This window comes from Symsagittifera roscoffensis, chromosome 1 (assembly GCF_963678635.1).
Source record: "Symsagittifera roscoffensis chromosome 1, txSymRosc1.1, whole genome shotgun sequence".
Lineage (NCBI taxonomy): Eukaryota > Metazoa > Xenacoelomorpha > Acoela > Convolutidae > Symsagittifera > Symsagittifera roscoffensis.
This window is the reverse complement of record NC_087062.1, coordinates 100594399-100617332: the sequence shown is the minus strand read 5'-3', so window position 1 is coordinate 100617332 and position 22934 is coordinate 100594399. Positions and strand designations below refer to the sequence as shown.

Genomic DNA, 22934 nt, shown 5'->3' with positions numbered 1-22934 from the left:
TTCTTTCCCGTGAACAGTTTTGTCCACCGGATAATCTCCAATTTCTCTTCTCGGTATATTTCTCTTCTCAGTAGGTTTCAACAACTACCACACAAGTTGAGAGTGTGCATAGCTTCAAATGCGTTCAGGCACATTATCATTGATACTAGATTTTTGGGAATACTGTTGCCTCGGAGCGCATGGGATCAGTTCCCTGAGAACATGGTCTAAAGTTTTTTCAAGATCAACCTGTGTGTGAACCAGGGCTTTTTTGTTTTGCGCAAATTGTCCCTTCAATGTCTTATAAGAAAAACGGCATCAGTAATTGATCTACCACCTTTAAAGCCAAATTGTATGTCGTCTTTTTTTTGAATTGCTTTAAACCTTTTTCTAGTAGTTTGGAAAGTTTTTAAGGCTTGTTCCAGTAATCGGATGCCTCTGTAGGATCCACATTCTGACGGATTGCCTTTTCCTTTGCGTTTGGCCTAGTGGTAGCAACTGCCCCTGGGACGAAAAATTCGATGGATTTGAATCTGGCCAAGACCTGTTTTTCAAACGGAGTAAATCTAGTCAGCAAAAACTTTCGGCCGATTATTTGTCTGCTGATGTTTTGTCGTCGTAGTTGCCCTATCACGGATTTTTTTGTGCGGGGAGAATTTTTTGTACTTGAAACTGTTTTAGATGCATGTCTTTTAAATTGCGAAATTTCAATAATTTCTTATACCCGCTAAAAATTGGCCTCAATGTTTCGATTTATCGGTGAAGTCACCTGAACTTGCGTCATTTCAAAAAAGAATTTTTATAAAATTTTTAGTGTTTTTTTTGGTAGCGGTCATTTTTTCAATACGTATTTAACGTCGGAAATTGTGTTTCTGGTCGTGTTTTCTTAAAGTAATTCTTATTACTGAAAAAACTTAGAAGTTTCGTAAGTTGTAATTTTTTCAAATTTTTTTTTAAAATTTCGATTTTCATTTGATTTTCCGTCTGATAGCTTGCAATTTTTTTTGATATTGCAATTGATGCGAAGTTTCGCTTTGCCTCAGTGTTTAAGTTTTCAGTTAGTTCAGGAAACCTAACAAAGATATCCGGGTGCCGCGAAAGTTTTGATGGGAGCGTGCCCACGACGCTATATAAACCCATTGTGAGGCCAGTTTAACGTTTACTACTATTTAAAAAAAATTAGCCAGGTGCTCAAAAAGTCCCTGCTAGATTTCCATGCGACCCTAGGCCCCAAAATTATTGGCAGTTTGATAATGCCACTTTTTGATGATTTTATTATTAAGATGGGATTTGGTCATTTTTGGCCTTTTCCCAACGAACTCATAAAGTGATTTTTTCAATTATCTCTACTTCAGTAAATCTTTTGGCTTTGGTAAGGAGACCTTTCAAATAGTGCTCAAGAGTTGTGGTGTGATGCTTCAATTCGTTTGGCTTATTTTTTTTGCTTTTGCGAAAATTAAAAATTTCATTTTTTAAGACGGTTATCTAAGGTTCGACGAATAAAAATTTTTTCAAATTGAAAATATTGGTTTCTGATATCACAAACGAGCTTCCCGTTAGTTAGAATTGATATCTGTGGAACAGAAACGCTGAAAACTTCTGATTTGGATATTTTTGGTTGTGGAATTTTTTCTTGGTCGTTTTACCGAACATTGTAGGAGAATAGAGATTTGAATTTAAGATCTGTCCTGCATTTGCTTCAGTAGTTTAGGTCATATGGAAAGATGGAAAGTTTGAACTACTAATATTTGTTGTAAGCTGCTGCAAACGTTCATAATTTGTTGCAAAAGATAATAAAATTGCTGAAACTATTACAAACTGAAAAAAAAAAATAAAACTTTTTTTATATAAACTTCATGTTGAAAATCTTGTAGAATGCTTTGTAGGCCCTTTGGGCCAAGTAAAGGAGCAACCGACTCGGAGTAATCTATTAAATGGATATAAAAAGAAGTCGTTGTTGATTTTTTAAGCCATCATGTCCAGTTTCGACTGAGCATTATAATTGCGCCCGAAGGTAGCATTTGTCATGCGAAAGCGTTTTCAGCTGCCGTCATACATTCAAAATAACCGGAGTGTGCGTATGCGCATATTAAGACTGAAAGTACGCAAAAATCATGCTAAGGTAGGTAGGGTGGGACGCAGACCTGACTGGCTAGTTGATTTCTCTAGTAAAGCACCATTAAATTATTTGCAAAACTGCATAACTTGGTAGTTATTGTTAAAGTAACATTAATTTCGCTGTTTAATTACAGCGGTCCATCAATTTCATGCTACAATTATTTTTATTGCTTGCAGCAGTCCATCCATTCGATGCTAGAGACATGATTTTCTTACTTGCTTTTTTATAATTTATTCTGAGCTGTTTTCCAGTCCCTCTGCCCACAATCAGAGAAAAGAGATTATGTTCCGACCAATAAAAACGGGTGTTAGGAACTCTGTCTTCGATTTTGTTTTAGTCCGGGTTTGTTTTAGTTCTTTTCTTTAACACGCGAAATCAGGTGCCCCAATATATCAGGTGCCCCAAATAAAATTCTTTCCGTCGTGATGTGAACGACATTTAAAAATTTCTAAAAAAAAGTTTTGTCGAGAAAAAACCGGCCTGAAATTCTTTGATATTTTGTCTATTTCGAGCGAAGAAAGGGAATATAATTGACTTATAGTAGGTTTATTATAAGCTTATGATTAGTCCTCTTGAAAATCAAGTTAGGCCTTGAAAGCTTAGTTTTTATTCAGTAGAATTAGTTGTTTTTTAATTTCAAGCTTTTTTGGTGAAAACGTTTTTAAGTCGAAATTTCAATGGAAAAAATTTTTTTTGTTCCGACTATTGACAATGTGAAAGAACTGTGTATTTGGGTAAGCGCTTTTTCGGCCATAAAAATTTTCTCAAAAAATTGAAATTTTTGTTTTCTAATATTGTTTTTTTTTCTACATACATTTTTTTGTCTGATACTCGTTTTTTGAAGCCAACGTTTATATCTAATTAGCTAACTTTCTACGCGTTTGTGTAGTTTTCTCATCGCATTATGAATAATAAAACGACACTAATATGAAGAAAATTTTTTTTTATGAATCTGGTTGGAATATTCTGTGCCACTTACATTGCAACCGGCAATCCTTGCTTAAATTTATCTATTTTTGACGAGGATTTATTTGTTTAATGTACCTAATTTACTATTAATATCGAAGTTCTAGCTTCTCGTTCAGATTCTCTCATCATACCGCGACCAAAAAATGTTGAAATTTAAAAGAAAAAAAAACGTCTTTTTTATGTTCGTAACTTTGTGTGCTATTTGCTACCTTTTTAAAATTCCACTTGTTTTTTTCCTGATTCTTTTTTTTTAAATTTCAGTTCATATTGTTAGTTTCGATCTTAATGATATGCTTATTCAATGAGTGTTATTGCAGTTAGCGTAGCTTATGTGACCTATGGAGTTTCTCACACAATTTTGGAGCCTCAAAGAAAATGCCGGGTATGGACTGAGGTGTGATATGAATAAAACCCGTTCAGTGTTGGCGTCATTCCAAAACCATGTGTCCTAAAGTTGGCAGTGTGGAGAACAAGTGGTGTGAAAGATGTTCTGTTTTTCATTGATTAACCGGGTAAGAGTGAGTGGACTTAGAAGGCTACTATAAAATGGCGCTCAGCCACAGCAGTCTTGTTGTGATAACTGGGCACGAGTATCCCTCCACACGTATACCGGTCTAATCATTATCTGGTTGGGCATACGTATACGTGTGTTTTGAATATTGATCCTTCACTTAATTTCTTGTCCTTTTTCAATAAGGGGGATGGCAATTAGATCCCCCGTCTGCTTTTCCTCATTACTGTTTTCATTTGGCACAACTTGCCAGTATTGAGAGATAATTGGTGTTAATTTTATTTTTTCAAATTGGCCACTTTGTCAAAGGTCGCGTAGTTTTGCTTCCGTTTCACTTCGAATGATGGTGCTGCTACTGCTATTACTACAGATAATTTATTAAATATGGTGTTTTTGATGTGGCGTGTATGCTCTCCTCGTGTTTGACTGCGCTCTGCTCATCTTAGCTGAGCTAAATGCCGCCTTATTTTTCAAATCTAAACTGCGCCAACATTATACCAATGGTATGGTTGTAGCATTTGGCGTGACTTGCTTGTTTTCAGGAGCCGCTCGCCCACTGGAAATGCAATATCCGCTCCTCACGTTTTGATGTTTTCCTGGTGGAATTTGAGGAGCCCCTGATTTCAAAGAACTTGTTTGACTAGGAGTAATGAAGCGCGAGGTTGCGGCTGGGTTGAAAACAGTCTTTGTTTCCATTTACACTTCCTAATTAGCCGGTAGCTTTGAGTTGAGCAGCGAAAACAGAGAAGCTCCAAGTGTGTATTTCCTCCCCAGCGGCTGACATCAAAACAGTTCTCCAACCAGACCCATTGCCGCCCCCCCGTCCACTTTGCACTGTTTTACACACTTGTCTATTTGCTGCACGCACTACTTCTCAATACATAGTTAGGCAAACAACCCCTCAAAACTGCTTATTTTGATAAAAACTCTCACCAAATTGCCACACATGTCTGCAACTATTTCGTGTCTGTCGGTAGTCAGGCTCGGCTGAATTACTAAGCTGAAACGAAAAGTCCCAAAGCAATCATTCTGAAGTCACAGTTCTTTTTTCTTCTTCGAATTCAAACTGAATTTTCATCCTTTTTACCTGTTTGATTTTTCATTTTAAGAAAATAATAATTATTAGCTCTTGCATCTTGTTAAATTTTTGCCCTCACAAATGCGTCTGATTCGTTACAAGATAGAAAGCGTTCACATATGCTTAATTGTTCAGTTCTGTCTTAATAGTGGGTAAATTCGATAGATGGTACCTGCGGGGGCTAGTAGTTAACAAGATCGCAGCCTCCCCTGAGAAAAAAAATCAAAATATCTTTATTTTAGTTTGAGTATTTCAAAACGACTGATTGAGTATGATGGTTGTTTCGCTTTTCAATTTCTAACCAGACTGCTTGTAAATCAAGATTGTTCCGACTGCCCTTGTGTTGAATAGTTGTTGCTAAAGAAAATTTTGAAAACCCATAAGATCAATATCAAACATCTAGTGTGAAAGTTTGAAATGCACAAACTTAGTACGACCGATCACGCGAAGTTTTGCCCTTCTAGAACTTTGTTGGCTCGGAATAAAAGCCAAATTGATCCTTTTATGGTGTAAAATTATTTGGTTGAGAATTTCAAAAAAAAATTGCATCATTTTTATTCTAAGCAACTTTTGTTTTCTTCACGTTATGTCTAATCTAAACCCAATTTGAGTAAAACGCGTTCGAAAATTCAAATTTGGTTAGTTTTGTCTGGATAATTTAAATCAGCACTGTATAACCATTTGTTAATACGCGTTTATATCGCGAAATATATCAGGTGTTTATTTCCCAAATTGGCAATCTTTAAACCCCCATAACTTTAAAAAAATTGATCACAGGTGAAATATCTTTTTATTTTCAAGACAACAATATTTTTCGATTGATCTAAAAATTATGTCAAAAATAGCTAGTTAAAAAGTCGAAATTTGTCTGGAGAAATAAACCACCCCGAGCACAAAGATTCCGGCACTTTCTTCGAAAGTCGGAGCACAACTTGGATTGAGCTCTTTTCCAGCTTCCTGTCTTCAAATTCAACTTTTAAAAGCTTAATTTTTGTTGCCATAATGTTAAGAAATCAGACATGGTGAACTATCTGACAACTGTGAACAGATTTGTTCTTCATACTTCACTTCGTAACATCACGCATTTAGCCGTAATAACAATTAAAACAAACATAAAAATCGACACTTTGAAAGGTGGGGAGAATGTGGAAAAGAGACTTGGATTGTTTTAAGCCCGTTAAAAATTTTATTAAAGAATCCTCGGTTGTCATCGGAAGTTTTGGAATTTTTATCCAATAAGTTGTCGTTTGGTAAAAGTTATTATTTGGATCGCTTCCCAATAAAAAGGACCCCAAGGATAAATATTGCGCATTTATTCGAAAGTGGCAACAAAAAGGGATATTGGTGTGAACACGACTGGCTGGAATGTTTTGCCAAGTGAGGAAATAAAAGATTTGGAAGGCACTTGGGTTGTTCTGTTGGCATTTGCAACTGGTCTGGTGCTGTTGAGCGCCGTGTGCTTTCTTTTCTTCCTTTCCTGCCTCCCCTGCTGCTGCTGCCAAGGAGGAATGAATAAGAAGCCAGCCAGCTAATTCCCTAAATGTCCACGCCAGTATTGATATGTTGCAGTTTATTTTCACAAACCGTCTCTTAGATCCCACTTTACCATTAAGGGCTAATATTAACACGTGACTCTCCTCAGACTGGGTCCTTGTTTCTTTCTTTTATTTTATTTTCTTTTCTTCTCTTTACTTTCTTTTGCCTTCTTTCTTCCTTCTCTCCTCTCCTCTCCCCCTCTCCTCTCTTATCCTCCGACTGTCCTTTCCTTTTATCTGTCTCAACCACTGCCGCCGTCTCTTTCTTCTTGTGAAAACAACAACTAAATAGTAACGACGCGGCTCTAACTTATGAGTTGAAATTTCAGTTGTGTATATAAATGAATGGGCTCTCTTGTTCACCTCTGCTCTCCTTCTCCCGCAGTCGCTGATGTGTGCCGCTGCTTTCTTTCATCCCCAATTGGCCTTGTCAGGGATAAAAAGTTGCGCCTTTTGATGTTTGCAGCCCAATAAAATTTACTCTCGCCCCGTTATGCCGTCGGAGCAGACGACTGGAAAGAAGAAGCGAGTGCCTTTTTTATAGCAGCCTCCTTCACACGTCAAAGGGAAGTCTCCACAAAGGCTTGCAGAGCTTCGAATCTCATCTCCCAGCCCCCAATTGTAAATAATACGGCAGCTATACGGAGTCAACTCAACTGTTGCACGATGCGCATGCCAACTATCATCTCTATCTTTTTTATATTTTGGTCGCTCAAGTTGCTGGCTGATTGACTATCAACAGTCGCCACTGCCATCATCGATCGTTGTTCAAGAGGAAAGAAAATAAAGAGGAAGCGGACAAGAAGCTTCAATAATGGACACCTGTTCCGAGAGAAGTTTCCGCAGTCAGAGGAGCAGTGCATCTTACACGGGCACTGTGAACTCACAGAGACCATTGTTGTCGGCTGCACAGGCACACGCCAGTCGTGACTTGAGTCAGTCCTATTACAGCGACGACGAGCCACAAAGACGCAGCTTCCATCGTCACAGGTTCCACCACAGACAACACCAGCAGCACCACCAGCAGCACACGCCTACCACACAAAGCCCACCTTCTCCGCTCCTGCCCCTCCCCCCGCCAGCTGCCCCATCACAAGGGGGCGGTGCTGGCAGGGACATGACGCGAGGGTACATCGAGATGTCTTCGCAGCACCACTTCACAGCCCGCCCTCACAATCGAGCAGCAGCCAACGGCCCAAGTTCTCGACACAGGCACACACCTTTCAATTATAAATTCATATTAAAGCATTACTTAGCATTGATTAGTTTTCTCTTGTAGCTTACACGTACCAACGATAGCCAGTTGTGCGATGGAAGGATCTGAACGAAAAAGTAGAACTTATGCATATTCCAAATTCATAGTATAATTGGCAAATTGTTACGGATTTTTTTGTCGAAAATGACTAGAAAAACAATAAACAATCGGAAAAAATTTCAAAAACTAACCTAAATCGTGTTAAATTAAATTTCCACGGCTTGGATTAAGCATAAATAAGTTTTTTGTAAGCCTGCTCGCTCGCTTTATTAGCTCGAATTTCGACGAAAATCAAAAATTCAAAACCTGTTTTTCTCCATACTGAGACAATTTTTGAAATTTTTAAAGTTTCGCTCGAATCAAGACTGAAAGCGCTTTAATATGATGTATCACTCGACCCATTCCGATGATTATTTGCGGTATCTGATTTTGCGTAGGAAAAAATTAATACAAAGTTCCTCCCTATTTTCAATGGTCGGAACAATTACATCAAACATTAAACTGTATCTTAAATGTTTTTTTTTTCCTGTTGACGTACAGTTTTTTTTTGCTGTAGCAAAATGAGTACTGTGTTTGTGGAACAGATTTGACAAGAAGAAGCTGACGTCAATGATGGCCAACAACAAAGCCCACATGGCGAACGGGGGAGTTCAGTACACCATGTACAAGAGCGACAGTGAATTCACAGACCAATCGGATAGCAGTGCGATGCAGTCGCCGCCGCTGCCTCCTCTAAACCAACACCACCCCGTGCTCTCCTTGCGCCACAGAAATGTGCCCCCGTCTTCTACAAACAATTGCAGCCAACAACATACGCAGAAAGCTCTGAACAATAACAATAACAACAATAACTTACACATGCCCAATGCCAATTTGATGAGTGTAAATAACAACAATGCAAACAGGTTAAACGGAGGCCAACAACTTCTCCCACTGAGCTTTCCTCCTCAACATCAGCAGCTGATGAGTGCCAACCACTGTAGCAATAATAACAAATAACAATGAGGTTAGTGTGCAGGACCAGAACAGGTTTCGAGCTGCTAAGAGGAGTTCACCGGGCATGTCAGAGATGAACATGGCAAATGCCAACATCCACCCAAACTTGGCTGAACATGGTGAGTTCTCTCTGCTTTTCACTCCTTTATTTGTTGCCCAATCATCCTTTCAAATATATTGCAGTAAGTTATACCTTTTTAGCAATCGTTTCAACGATAAACTATTTGTTCGTTGCAAAAAGTCTGTTCGTTACTGAAAACGTAGCATAAGATGTGGTAAGAAAGTGAGAGACTTGAGTGATGGTTGGCCATTTCAGGAGACACGTGGGAGAAGGACACTGTTCTAACGGGTGCGAGCAACAAGTCCTCCTCCCTCGAGAACCTGTCCGAGTTCCCCTCCCGACACAATGGCGGGGGGTGCCGGAAGTTGAACCCCAACCAGACGAACGTGAACATGCCAGATGAAAGCGAGTATGGAATCTACATGGATCCCTATTCGCCTACCTTCTGTCAGCGCTGCTTCTCTCCCGTCATCTCTGTTGTGTTGATAGCACTGGTGTTGATCAGTTCGCCTTGTTTCGCCTTACTTCCCGTGCTGCTGTGGAGCGAGCAACTCTCCTGTACTTACAACTGCTTCTCCACTCTCATCAACATCATGTTTAAGAGTCTCATTTTGATGGTGGGCTGCTGGGCAGTCTTCTTCAGATCTTCCCGCTCCACTCTGCCCTCAGTTCACCTGGTGCGGCTGCTGCTCCTGCTTTTCTCTCTTCTATTTCTCACGTGCCACTGGATCTTCTACCTTGTCAAAGTCATAAGCCCCAGAAACACGGACCAAAGCTTTACTCTGCAATTTGCTAACAGTACTATTGATTGTGCCTTGTTTGTTTTCTACCTTGCTGTTGTGTGCCTTGAAGTGATGCACCTGAACACGGAGTATGTGATAAAGGTGGTGCGCAACACCGATGGCGAAAGTCGCTTCTACACCATTGGCCACATGAGCATCCAATCCTGTGCCAGTTGGATTCTACAGCAATACTACAAAGACTTCTCTGTCTTCAATCCTGCCGCAATACTGTCTTCGTCGATGAGCAGTGGGGGTGGGGGTGGGGGCAAAGCAGCCAGGGCCAACAAACACCACGTCACTAGTCCGCAGCAGCAGTACAAATTCTACGACATCGATTCTTTCATGCCTCCAACTGCTGCGGCGTCTTCTGCCGTGGGGGTTTCCGCGGCCAACGCTTTAATCGACAAATCACGTGCAATAATAGCGGCCTCTGCTCGCAAGCGAGATGCAGGTCACAACGAACGCTTTTACGAAGAGCAGGATTTAGAGCGAAGGATGAAAAAGCGAAGAGCGCGCTTGATCGTAGCGGCCGAGGAGGCCTTCTCCCATTTGAAACGAGTTGAAGACGACGAAAACGGACTTCAAATGGGCCCAAAACCTCCGATGAATGCATCCGAAAGTGCTCGGGCCATTTTTCCCTCAATGGCAAGAGCATTGCAGAAGTACCTGAAAATAACTAACCAGCAGAATCGATACACACAGGAAGCGATTTACGACCATCTGGCACGCTGTCTCACTCTCGACTTCACACCCAAGGCTTTCCTGGAGAAGTACTTGAAACCGGGGCCTGTGATAACGAGCGAAGCGGAACAGAAGCCGATCCAAAGCTGGGATTTGATTTCGGAGTTGGGCTACCCCAATCGAGGCATCAAGGAGAACGTCGTGTTCCAGTTGAGACAAGAAGCCATCTCTCTCATCGTGTATGTGGCAAGGGTGCCTCACATATATATCCGGGAAGCTTCTTTCGAAACATCCAATCAAAACACTTTCCTGCTGCGTCTCGACTCAGAGACTTCTGTTTAACTGCTAATTTGTACAAACAAGGCTATTTAAAATAATCAATATCTCTATTTGATAATTTGATCAATTTAGTTAAATTTTGTATTTCATTTGCAAAATATTAAATTATTCATAGAAACAGTGCAATTAACGATTTGTTGCTTCTCCTTCTCTCTGTAGAAAGAACAACTGTCAATACTACTGCTCAATTCAGTCAGTGCGTACTAGGGATTTGCGAATCATAATTTCGGAACCAAGTGTCTTGTAATCGGGAACTAGATTTTTTCCCATAAACAATTTTTCTTTTATATTTTCACCTGGCTTTTTATTGAGTCTTAACGACTTCCATGTTCCTTAGCACTTGGCGTAGAAGTAACGCCGTTGCTTTTGCATGAATTTATTGTTTCGCCGGCCGGAATTTTTTGTTTCAGTATGTATGCAATTGAAATTTTTTTCCGAAAAATTTAATTTATCGGAATTTTGTTTATCTGCTCAAGTTTTCTCGGTTTAGTTGCCACATCACATTGATATTTGTTTCAGCGGGGATTGTAACTTACCAATGTTTTTCTTAAATCAATTTTTTTTCCAGCTCAACTTGTGTCTACTCAAAATTTGTCGGCTTTGTTTCCGCTTCGTAAGTTTAATGTCGTTGCTAATTTAAAAAGTATTTTGAAAATGAATGTGATTGGTTTCTTATGTTAAATTTATTAGACTCTGGATTTTTTTTCACTTTTTTTGCAAAATTAGTTTTCTCAAAAACTATGCCACGGAATTAAAAATATATATTAATGGAAAGTCCGCCTGCTCCCCTGTGTGCTGGCATACTCTCCTGGTCTCTTTTTACTCTACCACTCTGTCTAAAGCCTTCAAAAAAACCTGTGGGGTAATATTTGATCCATATTTTTAATTTTTTTTCGTTTCCTCAAAACGCCCCTACCAAATTTGAGATTTTGTCTTCAAGGAATGAAAAAGATTTTGGAAAGTTTCCTACCATAATCGGCTACGCCCAAATTATTTTCACATGAAGTAGTGGTCATCCATTGGAATAGTCTTTTTTTTTACGGTTTTCTGAAACTTTCAGATTTTTATTGGAAACTAATGTCCCAAATCTGATATTGTGGATTCGATAGAGATAAAAGGTAGTTGGAAGCTCCCCTGCATTAGTGGCCACTCACTAACTTTTCAAACAAAAAAATTTTCCCCCGGAAAATTCGAATTGTGATTTTTTGACCGTTTTTTTTAATTTTCTCAAAAACTACCCTCGCATACCAAGTTTTTGATTTGAGTCTAAAGAGCGTCTTGTGGTAAGCTGCTTTGCTCACGCGACAGTGCTCAATTTTTTTGTTCAAATTTTTGGCCCTCAGAAAAGTCAAAATTAAAAACTTTTTGACTTCATTCGTAAACGGACGAGGCCAATTCTCAGGTCAAGTGTTTAATCGGGAAACGGTTCTGATAATCTTTTCTGTTTTAGCGGCGAAAATCTGATTTTTGTAGAGAAAAAACTTAAGATTTTGGAAAGTCAAATTTTTGATTTTTTAACCGTTTTTCTAGAAACCGAAAAAACTTTTTCTAAAAAACTACCCTACATAACTGAGTTTAATCGAAAAAATCGGTTGCGAGAATTTGTCCCGCACAAGCATCGACGCCCCAATTTTTTGGAAAGATAAAGGTTATGTCCAAAATATCTCAAAAATGTTCACTTCTCTCTATTTTAGTAGAGCAACAACTAAGGTAGTTTTTTGAGTTTGCGCATTTTGTCCCGCATCAGTCTAAGTTCAACAAATATATAACAAGTACCTCCAGCTTTAAGTAGACCCCTAGTTGTCTTTTACCGAGACTACGAAAGTTTTGATTCACCTAGTTTTTCAACATCTATTTTCCAACTTATTTTACGGTTTAACAACCATATTTGGATACTTATTTGTCGTCAAAACTCAATGTTGGCCTTTTATTTTTGATTTTTCGACCTTAAAATGGTAAAAGGAAGTTGTACGAAATAACGAAACATGAAATTTGTTTGAAAATGAACTGTGACACCTTCTGAATGGCCAAATTATAATTTTTAAACAATTTGAGAGCTCTAGGTGTCTTAATCTCAATGGAACTGGTTACATTCAAAGGACTAGTCTATCATAGTAGTACCTAATCAAAAAAATCAATGGATAGGAACTTATGATTATTATATTACGCTAATAACAAGATCAATTAGCTATTAGGTGAAAGAAAAATTCTGCAGCAGTATATTCAGCGAGCTTGTTTGAAATGAATATCTTATGCGGAACTCATTTTTAAAATTAACACAAACTTAGGGAGAACATTCTGCGGTAGGCCACTTAGGTGTGGGGGAAAGATTGTACGGTTGATACTAAATCTTAAATTCGTATTGAGATTTCGTTTCTGTCCTGAATTTTATGAATGGTAGCATGGCAATTTCAAAGATGCAAAAAGAAATTCTTTGAGATGAAAATAGGAGCCGAAAAGCGGGGACCGGTTTATTAGCATATGTGTCGATTAGCATGCCCATGTAATAGAAAGTAGTTTGAACACTCGCTATTGCAGAGTGTGTCTGCTCAAAGTTGCAATTTTTATCTGAATGCACTCCTAATCAAGCGAAATTGGTTTTTTAATTAAGCGAAACTGAACAGTTTTTCTTTCCTTCACAAATCAAATGGTTTTTTGAAAATGTGCAAAAGTTTAGGCGACTGTGTTTTTCGTCTGAATGTTCACCCAATTATTGAAATTGTTCCATGCCAATAAGCATACGTGCTAATCGCTGCACCTCTGGAAAGTTTTCTTGTTGGGTTACCTAAGCTATATTTAACCTTCGAATGACTTAACGTTGTCTTGAAGGGTTTTCGATTTTTCAATCTAATATATTTTTGAATGCGGGCTTTTGCCACATTTAAGCTTTTTCAAGATATAGTTTTTATTTTAGCATGTTCAACGAAAGAATTTGGGCTCCAATTATGAATGCCTTAATATCCTTTTAGTGTACGAGATACGGAGATTTTTTTATTTTTCATAAGTTTTCAGATATTTGAATTTCATAATATTTGAATAATATTTTCATAATATTTGAATTTCCTAACCCTGTAGTTAGGTGCTATCAGAGTTCTGTCAAGGATTGCGAATCTTTTTTTCAAATATGACTGCTGAAATCCTTGTAGTTTTATAGTGATATGACGTGTTTTATGGTTTCTTGTTAAATTTTCAGAAAATTTAGATTTTAAGAATTCAAAAGATTTGAAATTCCCATTATTGTAATGAGGTACTGTGAGGCTGCTCTCATTGGTTCCAAGTTGGAAATCTTGCGTCCAAATTGACTACTCAAATGCTCTCAGTTTCCGAGATGTGACGTTTGTTATGTCTTTTTTTTTTTTACTTTTTTCAAAGAACTTAAAAATAGATTATTTCACCAAATTTGAAGTTTCCATCTATATGGTGATGATCTTTCAGAGTACTCCGAGGAGTTGTGAGTTTTTCCCCCAAATTTGACAGCGCAAATCCTGGTAGTTTTCGAGAAATGACGTTTTAGTGATTTTTTCAAAAAAAATGTTCAGAAAACTTGAATTAATTTTTTTTCTTCTGATTTTAATTTCCCAATCCTGTATTTGGCGGCTGTCAGAGTACTCTCAGGGGTTGCAAATTTTGCCTCAAATTGTGACTGCTCAAATTTTTGTAATTTTCGAGAAATGATTTTCTGAATATTTGCAATTCCCAACGCTGTAATTGAATACTGTTAAAGTACTCTCAGAGTTGCAAATCTTGCTTCCAAATGCGAGTGCTCAATTGCAATTTAATTAAAGTTTCAAATTGCAATTTAATTAGAGTGGAATAGAATCAAATAAAGTTTCAATTAAAGTTTCAAATTGCAATTTAATTAGAGTGGAATAGAATCAAATAAATGATCTTATACATGAAGTATTCAAATCGTCGATTATATATCACAGAGAAGGATACCCGGTTAATGGGCAAGTCGCACAGAATATTCCGACCAGTCTTGACACAAGCAATGATTGTGTTATAGTATGGACTATCTTTTTTCAACCAAATAATGTCGCAAATATTGTTGCGACGCAAATAATGTTGAGATAAAATGTGATCATTTTGAAAGTCTTCATTTTGATCAATAAACAACTATTAAGTACAGCCAGTGCTAAGTATTTTAACACAGACTACTATTGTTCCGACTTTCGTAACGAAAGTAACGGAATATTTGTGCTGGGGGTGGGTATTTGTTTTTGACGAAATTTTTTTTATCATTCAAAAGGTAGTGTTGTCTTGAGCTTAAATTTGGAAAGATGTTTCACCTGTTGTTATTTTTCGTAAATTATGAGGGTTTAAGAATTGCCATTTTGGCCAATTTAGGACAATTATCGAGCGATAGATTTCGCGCTATTAACGTGTTAGCGGGGATTCAATCCGTCATAGAAGTCGTTCCAAGTTGGTTGAAAGAAGCTTGTTTGCCATAATTGTTTTGTTAATAGAAATGAAATTTATCACTGTGTAATTAATATTGCGTGCAGGAGGGGGATGATTTTCACAAAAAACTCAAATTAAAAAAAATCATTTGTTTCTATTATTTTTAATTTTTTCATGTTATTACTGCTCCATAGACTTCTCTACAAATTGAGCCATGATAGTTGGTAAGTTTCTTTTTTTTTCAAATTGACTGGTACTGCTAATGCGCATAATATGCGTGCGTCACTTAATAAAATTAGTAGACTCAAATTTTTACTCATGTAGTTTTTTCCAGTAGCGCCATCGGTCATATTTTTGCTAGTTCATGCGAAGTGCAACTTCACCTGTGTGTAAAAAATTACAACAAAATTATTTTTATTTTTCATATTAGTGTCGTTTTTTCCGCGTGGTGTGATAAAGAAATCTGAGCGAAAAAGTAGAGCTTACGCATTTTTGTCAGTAATTGTAGAATATGCAAATTGGAAAACAATTTATGAAGTCAAATAACAAGAATAACAAAAAAAAAAAACAAAAAAAATGATATTTTTTAAATATTCAATTTTTTTCCTGTTTTTGAAGTTTTTGATTCCTAAGATGAAGTTGAAAACTCCAGAATTTCAGACGAGAAATTAGACGATAAATCAAAATTTTCAAACCGGTTTTTCTTGACACTGGGAAAAAGGATATATCGCTTAACCCCGTCCGATGATTAATTGTAGTGGCTGATTTTGCGCGGAGAACAAACAACTAAAACAGCCCAATACATTAACTACAATAACTACAATTATTAACTACCTCCCCCAAAGTCTACGAATAAATATTCCCCTCACGTTCAACCATAAGGGGACGAATGGCAGTTGTGGTTAACTGGAAGGAGGGGGGGGGGGGGGTAAAACTGAGGAGGGGGGTAAAGTAAGGGGGTAAACTGAGATGAATTGAAAAAGCAGACAGAAAAAAAACATTTTATTGTGCAATGTAACTTTTTATGAAACGTAATACATAGCAACTGCACTGAACAGGAAATGAGATAACTTTAAAAAATTTGTAAATTTCTTGATTAACCTCTCGAAAAAATCCACTATAATTGATTATAACCGATTAAAATGGATTATATTGGCATAAAATATAAGGATTATAAACTATTTTTAATGGGTTATAATCGATTGACATAAAGAATAATAGCTTTAATAATCCATTTTTAATGGATTATAATCGATTATTTTGTAATTTTATAGATACTGACGATATTATGACAATATAATTGGTTTTGATCCATGGGCGCTCGGTGCGGGCTGTTTAAAGTTACGTGGAGTGCATAGTTTCAAATGTGTTAAAAGTGGGAAGTGGGCAATCTTTTTTGGTACATATTATTGGAAGAATCTGTTGTTTTGTAAGAAGTAGCTTCAAGTTGCATCTGACCACTTATTGAGAGACACAGGCCGAAGTATTCTTTCCGAAGTACAAACAGTGCTTTCGTTGCGGTAACAGTTGTCTCGTTTGAAATTATTGATTAAAACGTCAAGTTGCCTGATATATAACATCTAGCGACCAGTTCAAAGTTGACCTTGCAGCTAGTGCATAGACCTCACTTACGGCGCCTCAAACTATTCATTGTTAGCTCGATGCAACTGCAGAATAAAACTTAATCACAGGCGGGTGGAATTTTAGGAGCTTTGAATATACAAATCAATTCAAAAATGCTGAATTGATGCACCCGAAAATGGCATTGGAACTTATTTGACAACGCAACTTTTTTGTGGCGCCAAACTTAAATTACGCTGTGTCGACTTTTTGTCGGTTGCATAACTTTTCATCATATTTTGGTTGATGTTTTGAACCGTATTCTGCATTGAAATTTTGATACAAGCTATCAACTTTATAGCGAAGCTTAAAAACTGTAGCATAGCAAAGATTCCTTTAATTTTTGCGAATAATGATATCGGTAGTATTGACAGCTGATGTTTCTGCCCTGGACCAGCACAACAATGGATCCCCCCTCGCCGGCACTGGAGTGGAGCGGCGTTTGCGAGACAGTGCCGGTGGGGATCCACACACCCCTCACACATCTGACAAAATGTCCAACTCGATGCTGCTGAACGTGATCGCCATCAACCTAGCTCTGGGACTATGGGTCATCTACTGCCTCTTCCTACATTCAAGGTCAAGCTCACTTCTCTGTAGTACGTACTTCGCGGGGCCCAAATAAACGGGGGCCGTTGAACATAAAAGGCGTTTTTCCTTGCGGGGGTTCAAAATTATCAGACTCCCGCAAATTTGGATCAATTTTAATAAATATTATGACTAAGTTTCTTGAACATTGAAATTGGCAGAGAATTTTAGTAGTTTAATCAAGACGACATTTGTTGGCGTTGAAAAGACAGTTTTTCAATTTAATTGTCTCTAAATTGAAATATTTTTTAAAACCTTTGGGTATAAATTATGATATAAAAGTTCCCGTGGGGTCCATTCAAGACCGCTCCTAAAAACAGTTTGAAAATGTCAATTTTCTAGGGGGGATGGGGTCAATGAAGAAGTCGACTTGTGTTGTGGGGGTCCCTATGATTAAGCAAGGCAGAGTACGCATAATGAACATCGTAGATTATTGATGACCGCATATTTATGCTTGCCAAGAAGTTCTGAAAGTGGCTCGGATTTTTTTCTATAGTTTAATGCATATTGGCTCATTGCGTCTTCTATCTCTTATTTTTTTTGAATGAAAATAATGGCAACAAGTGTTCTGTGATCAAAGTTTATTCGGAAATTAGGAAAGTTGTTGTTCGAGTAGCATTGAATGTTTCAATCAAAATAATTGAAATTGAAAAATTCGAAAATTGGACATATTTTTTTTATAAAAATGTAAAAAATCGAGCCAATTTTTCAAGATTTCTTCATGATTTCTAACCCATGCGATTAGCAAGGGTGTTGCAACCGATTACTAGGTTTTTTTCTGTAAACAATTATGTTCTGGTTGACTCAAATTGGCGGTAGTCTCAAGTTTTGTAACTTCATAAACTGACAGACAAATTTTGAGTCTCTCTGCATTTTGATTGTCTGCATTTTCAGTTCATTTCCTTTGTTAAAAGGAAGGCAAATTATTCAATTATTGAACAGCAAAAATAACGAAAAAATTGATCGACTTCTAGTTTTGAAAATGGAATTCATTTTACAACTTCCCTTATTGATCCAGTTTCTCAACTATCCTAGAAATTCAAAGATCTTTAAGACTGTCATTTTCTGCTTGGAATATAACATGTCTGCAATTTAATAGAGTCAATGAAAAAATTTCAGGCTCTTATATAGGTCGTGATGATTTTTTTTCGGTCGTATATAGGTCGTGATGATTTAAAATGCTCAAATAATAACAGAAATTGCATTCATATTTTTAATGCACGTGTGAATGTTCGTACGTATGTGCGCCAATTTTGAGTTCAATTCAAGTTCTTTATCTAAAAGTAGCGCAAAACTTGCTCTCAAATTCCAAAAGGGTAAATGGTGCAAAAAAAAACGCGATCGTTCTCTAAATTCAACAGTCGATTTTTGTTTTTCGATTTCCGCGCGGAATAAAAAGACTTTAACGTAGGCTCCGTTTTTGCAAATTGAGTAATTTTTCAAAAAAGTCAATCCCAAAATATTTTTGAAATTGAAAGATCTTTAAGGCCAATTTTTCTTTGAAACTCGAACGTTTCAAAAACAAAGTCTTTTTTTTTGTTTGTTTTTGCGTCTATTGACTCTTTTCCAACTGTCGGTTTGCTAGCTTTGTTTCTGTTTACTCGCGTTGATTAAATGTTTTTCAATTGTCTGTTGGCTATGTTCAATGTTGGTTGTAAATTTGCCAACTCCGATTTCAGTTTAGAGTTTTTTTCATTTTGATGGGCTCAAAAAGTTTCGGCTTATTTATATCGGTTTGGCGACCTTATCTCGTTTCGTTTGATGAGCAAGCTGGGGTTGATTTTCAATTGTTTTCAGGGGAGACTTCAAAACTTTTCGAGTTGAAAATTCTTTATGATTTTTTGGCTCAAGAATTACATCACAGCTTCGCGCATAATTCTTAATAATTTTGAACCAATCAGACAAAGTGCACCAAGTTTTTTGTAAAAAACTAAGACTTTTAGACGAAAACCTGAAATTTTCAAATTACTTACCATTTTTACCATGCTACACAAACATTTTGTTTCTTATCTTAATACGCTACAATATCTAAGTAACGGTGTTTCTGTTCCATATCTTAACCATGTGATCTTGTCCCTATCTTAATACACGAGAAGTTTGAGCGCCGAAACATTTTGGAAACTTTCCGGGTGAAACTTCTATCCTTGTATTTTAATACCTAACAAAACCTATAATCTAAAGAAAAACATGGGAAACCTATGCCCTATCTCAATACATAGCGTGGCCATCGGATATCTATCCCTATCATAAGACATGGTGTCACCAGGCACTCCCTTATCGCTATCAACATTCCTTACTTAGTGTAGTTGGTCAATATCATCAAAAAAGTCAGATAATGTAGCCTTCGTTACATTTAGATGCAGCAAAAAAGTGATTCATGCAAAAAATACCAAATGCAAATTTCACACCTTTTTTAATTGAGTGCGGTCGACAATTTAACAAATTTTTTCATACTTTTAAAAAATGGACGAAGAAAATAACCAATTCTCATTGGTCGAAAACTTGTAAAAGGAATTAGCAAATTATCATCTTAATAGCCAAAAGTTCGTAAAAGTCGTATCAGGCCGAAGTGGTGACCATGACAACCTAGACCTGCAATGGATTGAACCGAGCACTAGTCGCCACATAATGAGCGGGTAGTTTTCTTTCTGCTGAATAAATTCTGCCTTATTAGGAATCAATGAACTTAGTGAAGAATCTTTTATGATTCTGGACAATTTTTTTGTTTCTTTTTTTTTCTTCAGCAAAAGTATTTGTTTTGCGCTCAAATTTTACTGGTTTTGACTTTAATTGGTGCAAATTTAATTGGTTTGACTTGTTTGGATTTTTGTTCTCAGTTGTCCCAGCAAACAAAAAAAATTAAAAATTGAACCAATTTTCTCATATTGTGTTAAATTTATCTCGAAACGGTCTATAAAATTGTTCTTAGAATTTACAAAATACAGTTTTTTTAAGAACCAAGTTTTTTTTGCTTGCGTTTTTTAATTTTCTTGAAATTTTCTTTCGCCGATGTCCTTAAGTTTTACATTTGAATGCGAATCGATAAAAAATGTGTTTTTTTATTTTTTTTTTGCTAGGTGACCTGTTTTAGTAATGCCGCAACTTAAGAATTTACTTTTTGTCATGAGTGCATGCAAGTCTTATTTACTAAAGCCGAGTTCGGATCTTGTGTTAATTTACGAAGCAACTTTTCCTTCAAACCTTGGTGTATAGTTATTTTCCTTTTTTTGCAATCTAAGAACAAATGAGCTGAATCTAATCTGCCTGTTGATTGCAACCAATCCATTGTTCTTGTATTCTTGATATCTCACTGTATTCACTGTCTTTTGGTACGCATATTGAAAAATTTGAAGCTTATTTATGAAGATATTGTGAAATTATTGCGCTAATGAGGAAAATTGTACCAGTCGAGCTGCTCATTAAGTAGTTTTTCATAATATCAAACCCATCATACAATATGGTCTATTAGTATATGAAGAAACAAGTATCACAAATCCCAACCCTTTTTTTCTTTTGCAAAACAAATTAATCAGGATAATATTTTAGGGGAGAAAATATGACAGTTGCAGATTCTATTTTATTAGACACAAACTTTTACTAGTTCATGAGCTTTATGTGTATGATCTACTCAAAAGTAGTTTGAGATCGATAAATAATCTAAGTTTGACACTGCTAACCTTAACGAACTTTTATCAGTTTGAAGGTCAGTTTATAGAACCATAAAGTGGAACTACTTTTTTTCGAGATCAAATCAGTCAATAATGCACACAGGATGCGAACTTTTTAATCATTTAGCGAAAAAACCTACTACTTGATATTTAGTCTAATATACTAGATTAAAGGATGCATGTTTGCTCGAAAACACTGAACTTGTTGGATTTATCTTCATGATATAAATATGATTGTTCTGATGTGGAGTGGGCTTTCTCGAACTATTTTGTTTCATAAGATCAGGCTTTGTCTTCGAACAACAAAGTTTTATACTATAGAAGTCTGAGTATAGGAAAATGGCAGTAATTTTTCATGAGATTGTTTATCTGTAGTTCTCTTCTTATTGAATTTCTGAGTTAGATTTGATATGGTTTTTTTTTGTTGGACTTTTCTCTCCATGGAATGTACTCTAAGCATTCAGTGACAAACTTGTTTGTTTTTTGACGTTTTTGAGACAGGCAATCATTTTTTTTCATTTAACTTCATTTCAGCTCATTTTATCTATACTATATTTAAATGCGTGTGACAGCTATCTCCCATGTTTAAGCATAATAATTTTGCATCTTTAACGAAAGAATTTTTTTACGTTCAAGCTATATCATATATTGCAATGCTTAACAAAATTTTTTGATGAACTTTCCGCAAAGTCATTATTTTTTCAGCAATTTTTTCGAGGTCAATTTAAGTCTATCTGTCTATATACCTGCTTTTTCATGTATCTATCTATTCTTTATTTAAATGCGGGCGTCACTGTCTCGCCATATTTGAGCTTTTTCAACATATTACTTTTTGCATGTTTAACAGAAGAATTTTTGCACGTCTAATTGCAATGGTAGGGATTTTTTTTTCGATTTTCCGCTTAAATTCAGTATTTATTTTATCAAGTGAGGAATAATCAACCCAATAGTGGGATTCTGTCAGGGTTATCCCAGGTTTTGCGATCTGGCCTCCATAGATGAATAACCAAATCCTTTCAGTTTACGAGATACGTGAGTTTTCGAGATTTTTGAAGTTCTCACCCTGTAGTTGAGCCCTGTCAAGATACTCTCAGGGATTGCGAATCTTGCCTCCAAATTTCACTTCTTAAATCCTTGTAGTTTTTGAGATATGACGTTTTCTTATGATTTTTTCAAAAATTTTCAAAAAAACTTTGAAGATCTCAAACCTGGTATTTTGAGAGTACTCTCAGGGGTTGCAAATCATGCCTCTGAATATGGCTGCTCGTATTCACTTGTTTTCGAGAAATGACGTTTTTTAGGATTTTCTCAAAATTTTTCAGAGAACTTAGATAAAAAAATCTCACAAAATTTGAAGTTACCATCTCTGAAGTGAGGTTTTGACAAGGTACAGGCGAATTTTGGCTCCAAATAGGACTGCTATAAACCCTGTAGTTTTCCAGATATGACTTTTTTTGTGTTTTTTTTTCAAAAACTTTTCATGAAAATTGAATTAATTTGTTTTTCTTCAAAATTTGAAATCCCTAGCCTGTAGCTGGATGCTGTCAGAGCAATTTCAGGGTTCGTGAATTCAGCTGCAAATTAAGAATATTTTTTGATGATTTTTTCGGAAATTTTCAGAAAACTCAAATTACAAAATAATTCGTTTAAGTGAAATTTCCAATCCTCTAGTTGTGTGCTGTCAGAGTACTGTCAAAAATTGCGAATATTGCCTTCAAAAAAATTGCTCAAATCTTGGTAGTTTTCAAGATGTGACATTTTGTCTGGTTTTCAAAACACTTAAGGTTGAGGTTTCTCAAAACTTGAATTTCCCAAAGTTGTAGCTGGTTGCTGTAAGAGTAATCTCAGGAGTTGCAAATCTTGCGTCCATAAGCGACTGCTCAATTATTTTAGTTTCTCAGATTTCACGTTTCTCAGTTCATTTTAATTTTTTTTCAAAGAGCTTATATAAAACTTCACAAAATTTTATTGTTCTTCAAAATTTGTAAAAAACTCGAAAAAAAAAGTTTGTAGATTAAGTGCTATCAGAGTACTCTCAGGGGTTGCGAATCTTGCCTACAATTGTCATTGCTTAAATCCTTGTAGTTTTCGAGATATGACCTTTTTTATTTTTATCAAAAACTTTTAGAAAAAAATTTAGAGTTTCTGAGTATTTGAAATTCCCAACGCTGTAATTGAATACTGTTTAAGTTTTCTCAGGAGTTGCAAATCTTGCTTCCAAATGCGAGTGCTCAATTGCTTTTAGTTTCCGAGCTGTGACGTTTTTTTTAGGTAATTTTAAATTTTTTTCAAAGAACTTAGACTGGAAAAACTTCACAAAATTTTATGGTATTTCAAAATTTGAATTAGAAA

The 22934-nt window shown here is 36.4% G+C and overlaps 2 protein-coding genes across 2 annotated transcripts; both read left to right on the top strand.

Annotated features, from left to right (window-relative positions):
- Positions 1-3333: 3333 nt before the first annotated feature.
- Positions 3334-8445, top strand: LOC134841291 (putative uncharacterized protein DDB_G0275317). Its single transcript, XM_063857183.1, has 4 exons — positions 3334-3579; positions 4121-4333; positions 5791-7403; positions 8031-8445. The coding sequence occupies exons 3-4, from the start codon at positions 7006-7008 to the stop codon at positions 8443-8445; spliced, it is 813 nt and encodes a 270-aa protein (XP_063713253.1). The 5' UTR covers positions 3334-3579; positions 4121-4333; positions 5791-7005.
- Position 8446: 1 nt separating this feature from the next.
- Positions 8447-10431, top strand: LOC134853485 (vang-like protein 2). The gene is made up of 2 exons (XM_063869489.1): positions 8447-8561; positions 8759-10431. Exons 1-2 carry the CDS (start codon positions 8507-8509, stop codon positions 10306-10308), a joined length of 1605 nt encoding a protein of 534 aa, XP_063725559.1. The 5' UTR covers positions 8447-8506; the 3' UTR covers positions 10309-10431.
- The last annotated feature ends 12503 nt before the right edge of the window (positions 10432-22934 follow it).

Coding starts and splice junctions, on each gene's coding strand:
- LOC134853485 (XM_063869489.1), top strand. CDS start 8,507: ATGTCAGAGATGAACATGGCAAATGCCAACATCCACCCAAACTTGGCT. Junction 8,562..8,758: donor CCCAAACTTGGCTGAACATG/GTGAGTTCTCTC, acceptor TGGCCATTTCAG/GAGACACGTGGGAGAAGGAC.
- LOC134841291 (XM_063857183.1), top strand. CDS start 7,006: ATGGACACCTGTTCCGAGAGAAGTTTCCGCAGTCAGAGGAGCAGTGCA. Junction 7,404..8,030: donor GGCCCAAGTTCTCGACACAG/GCACACACCTTT, acceptor TTTGTGGAACAG/ATTTGACAAGAAGAAGCTGA.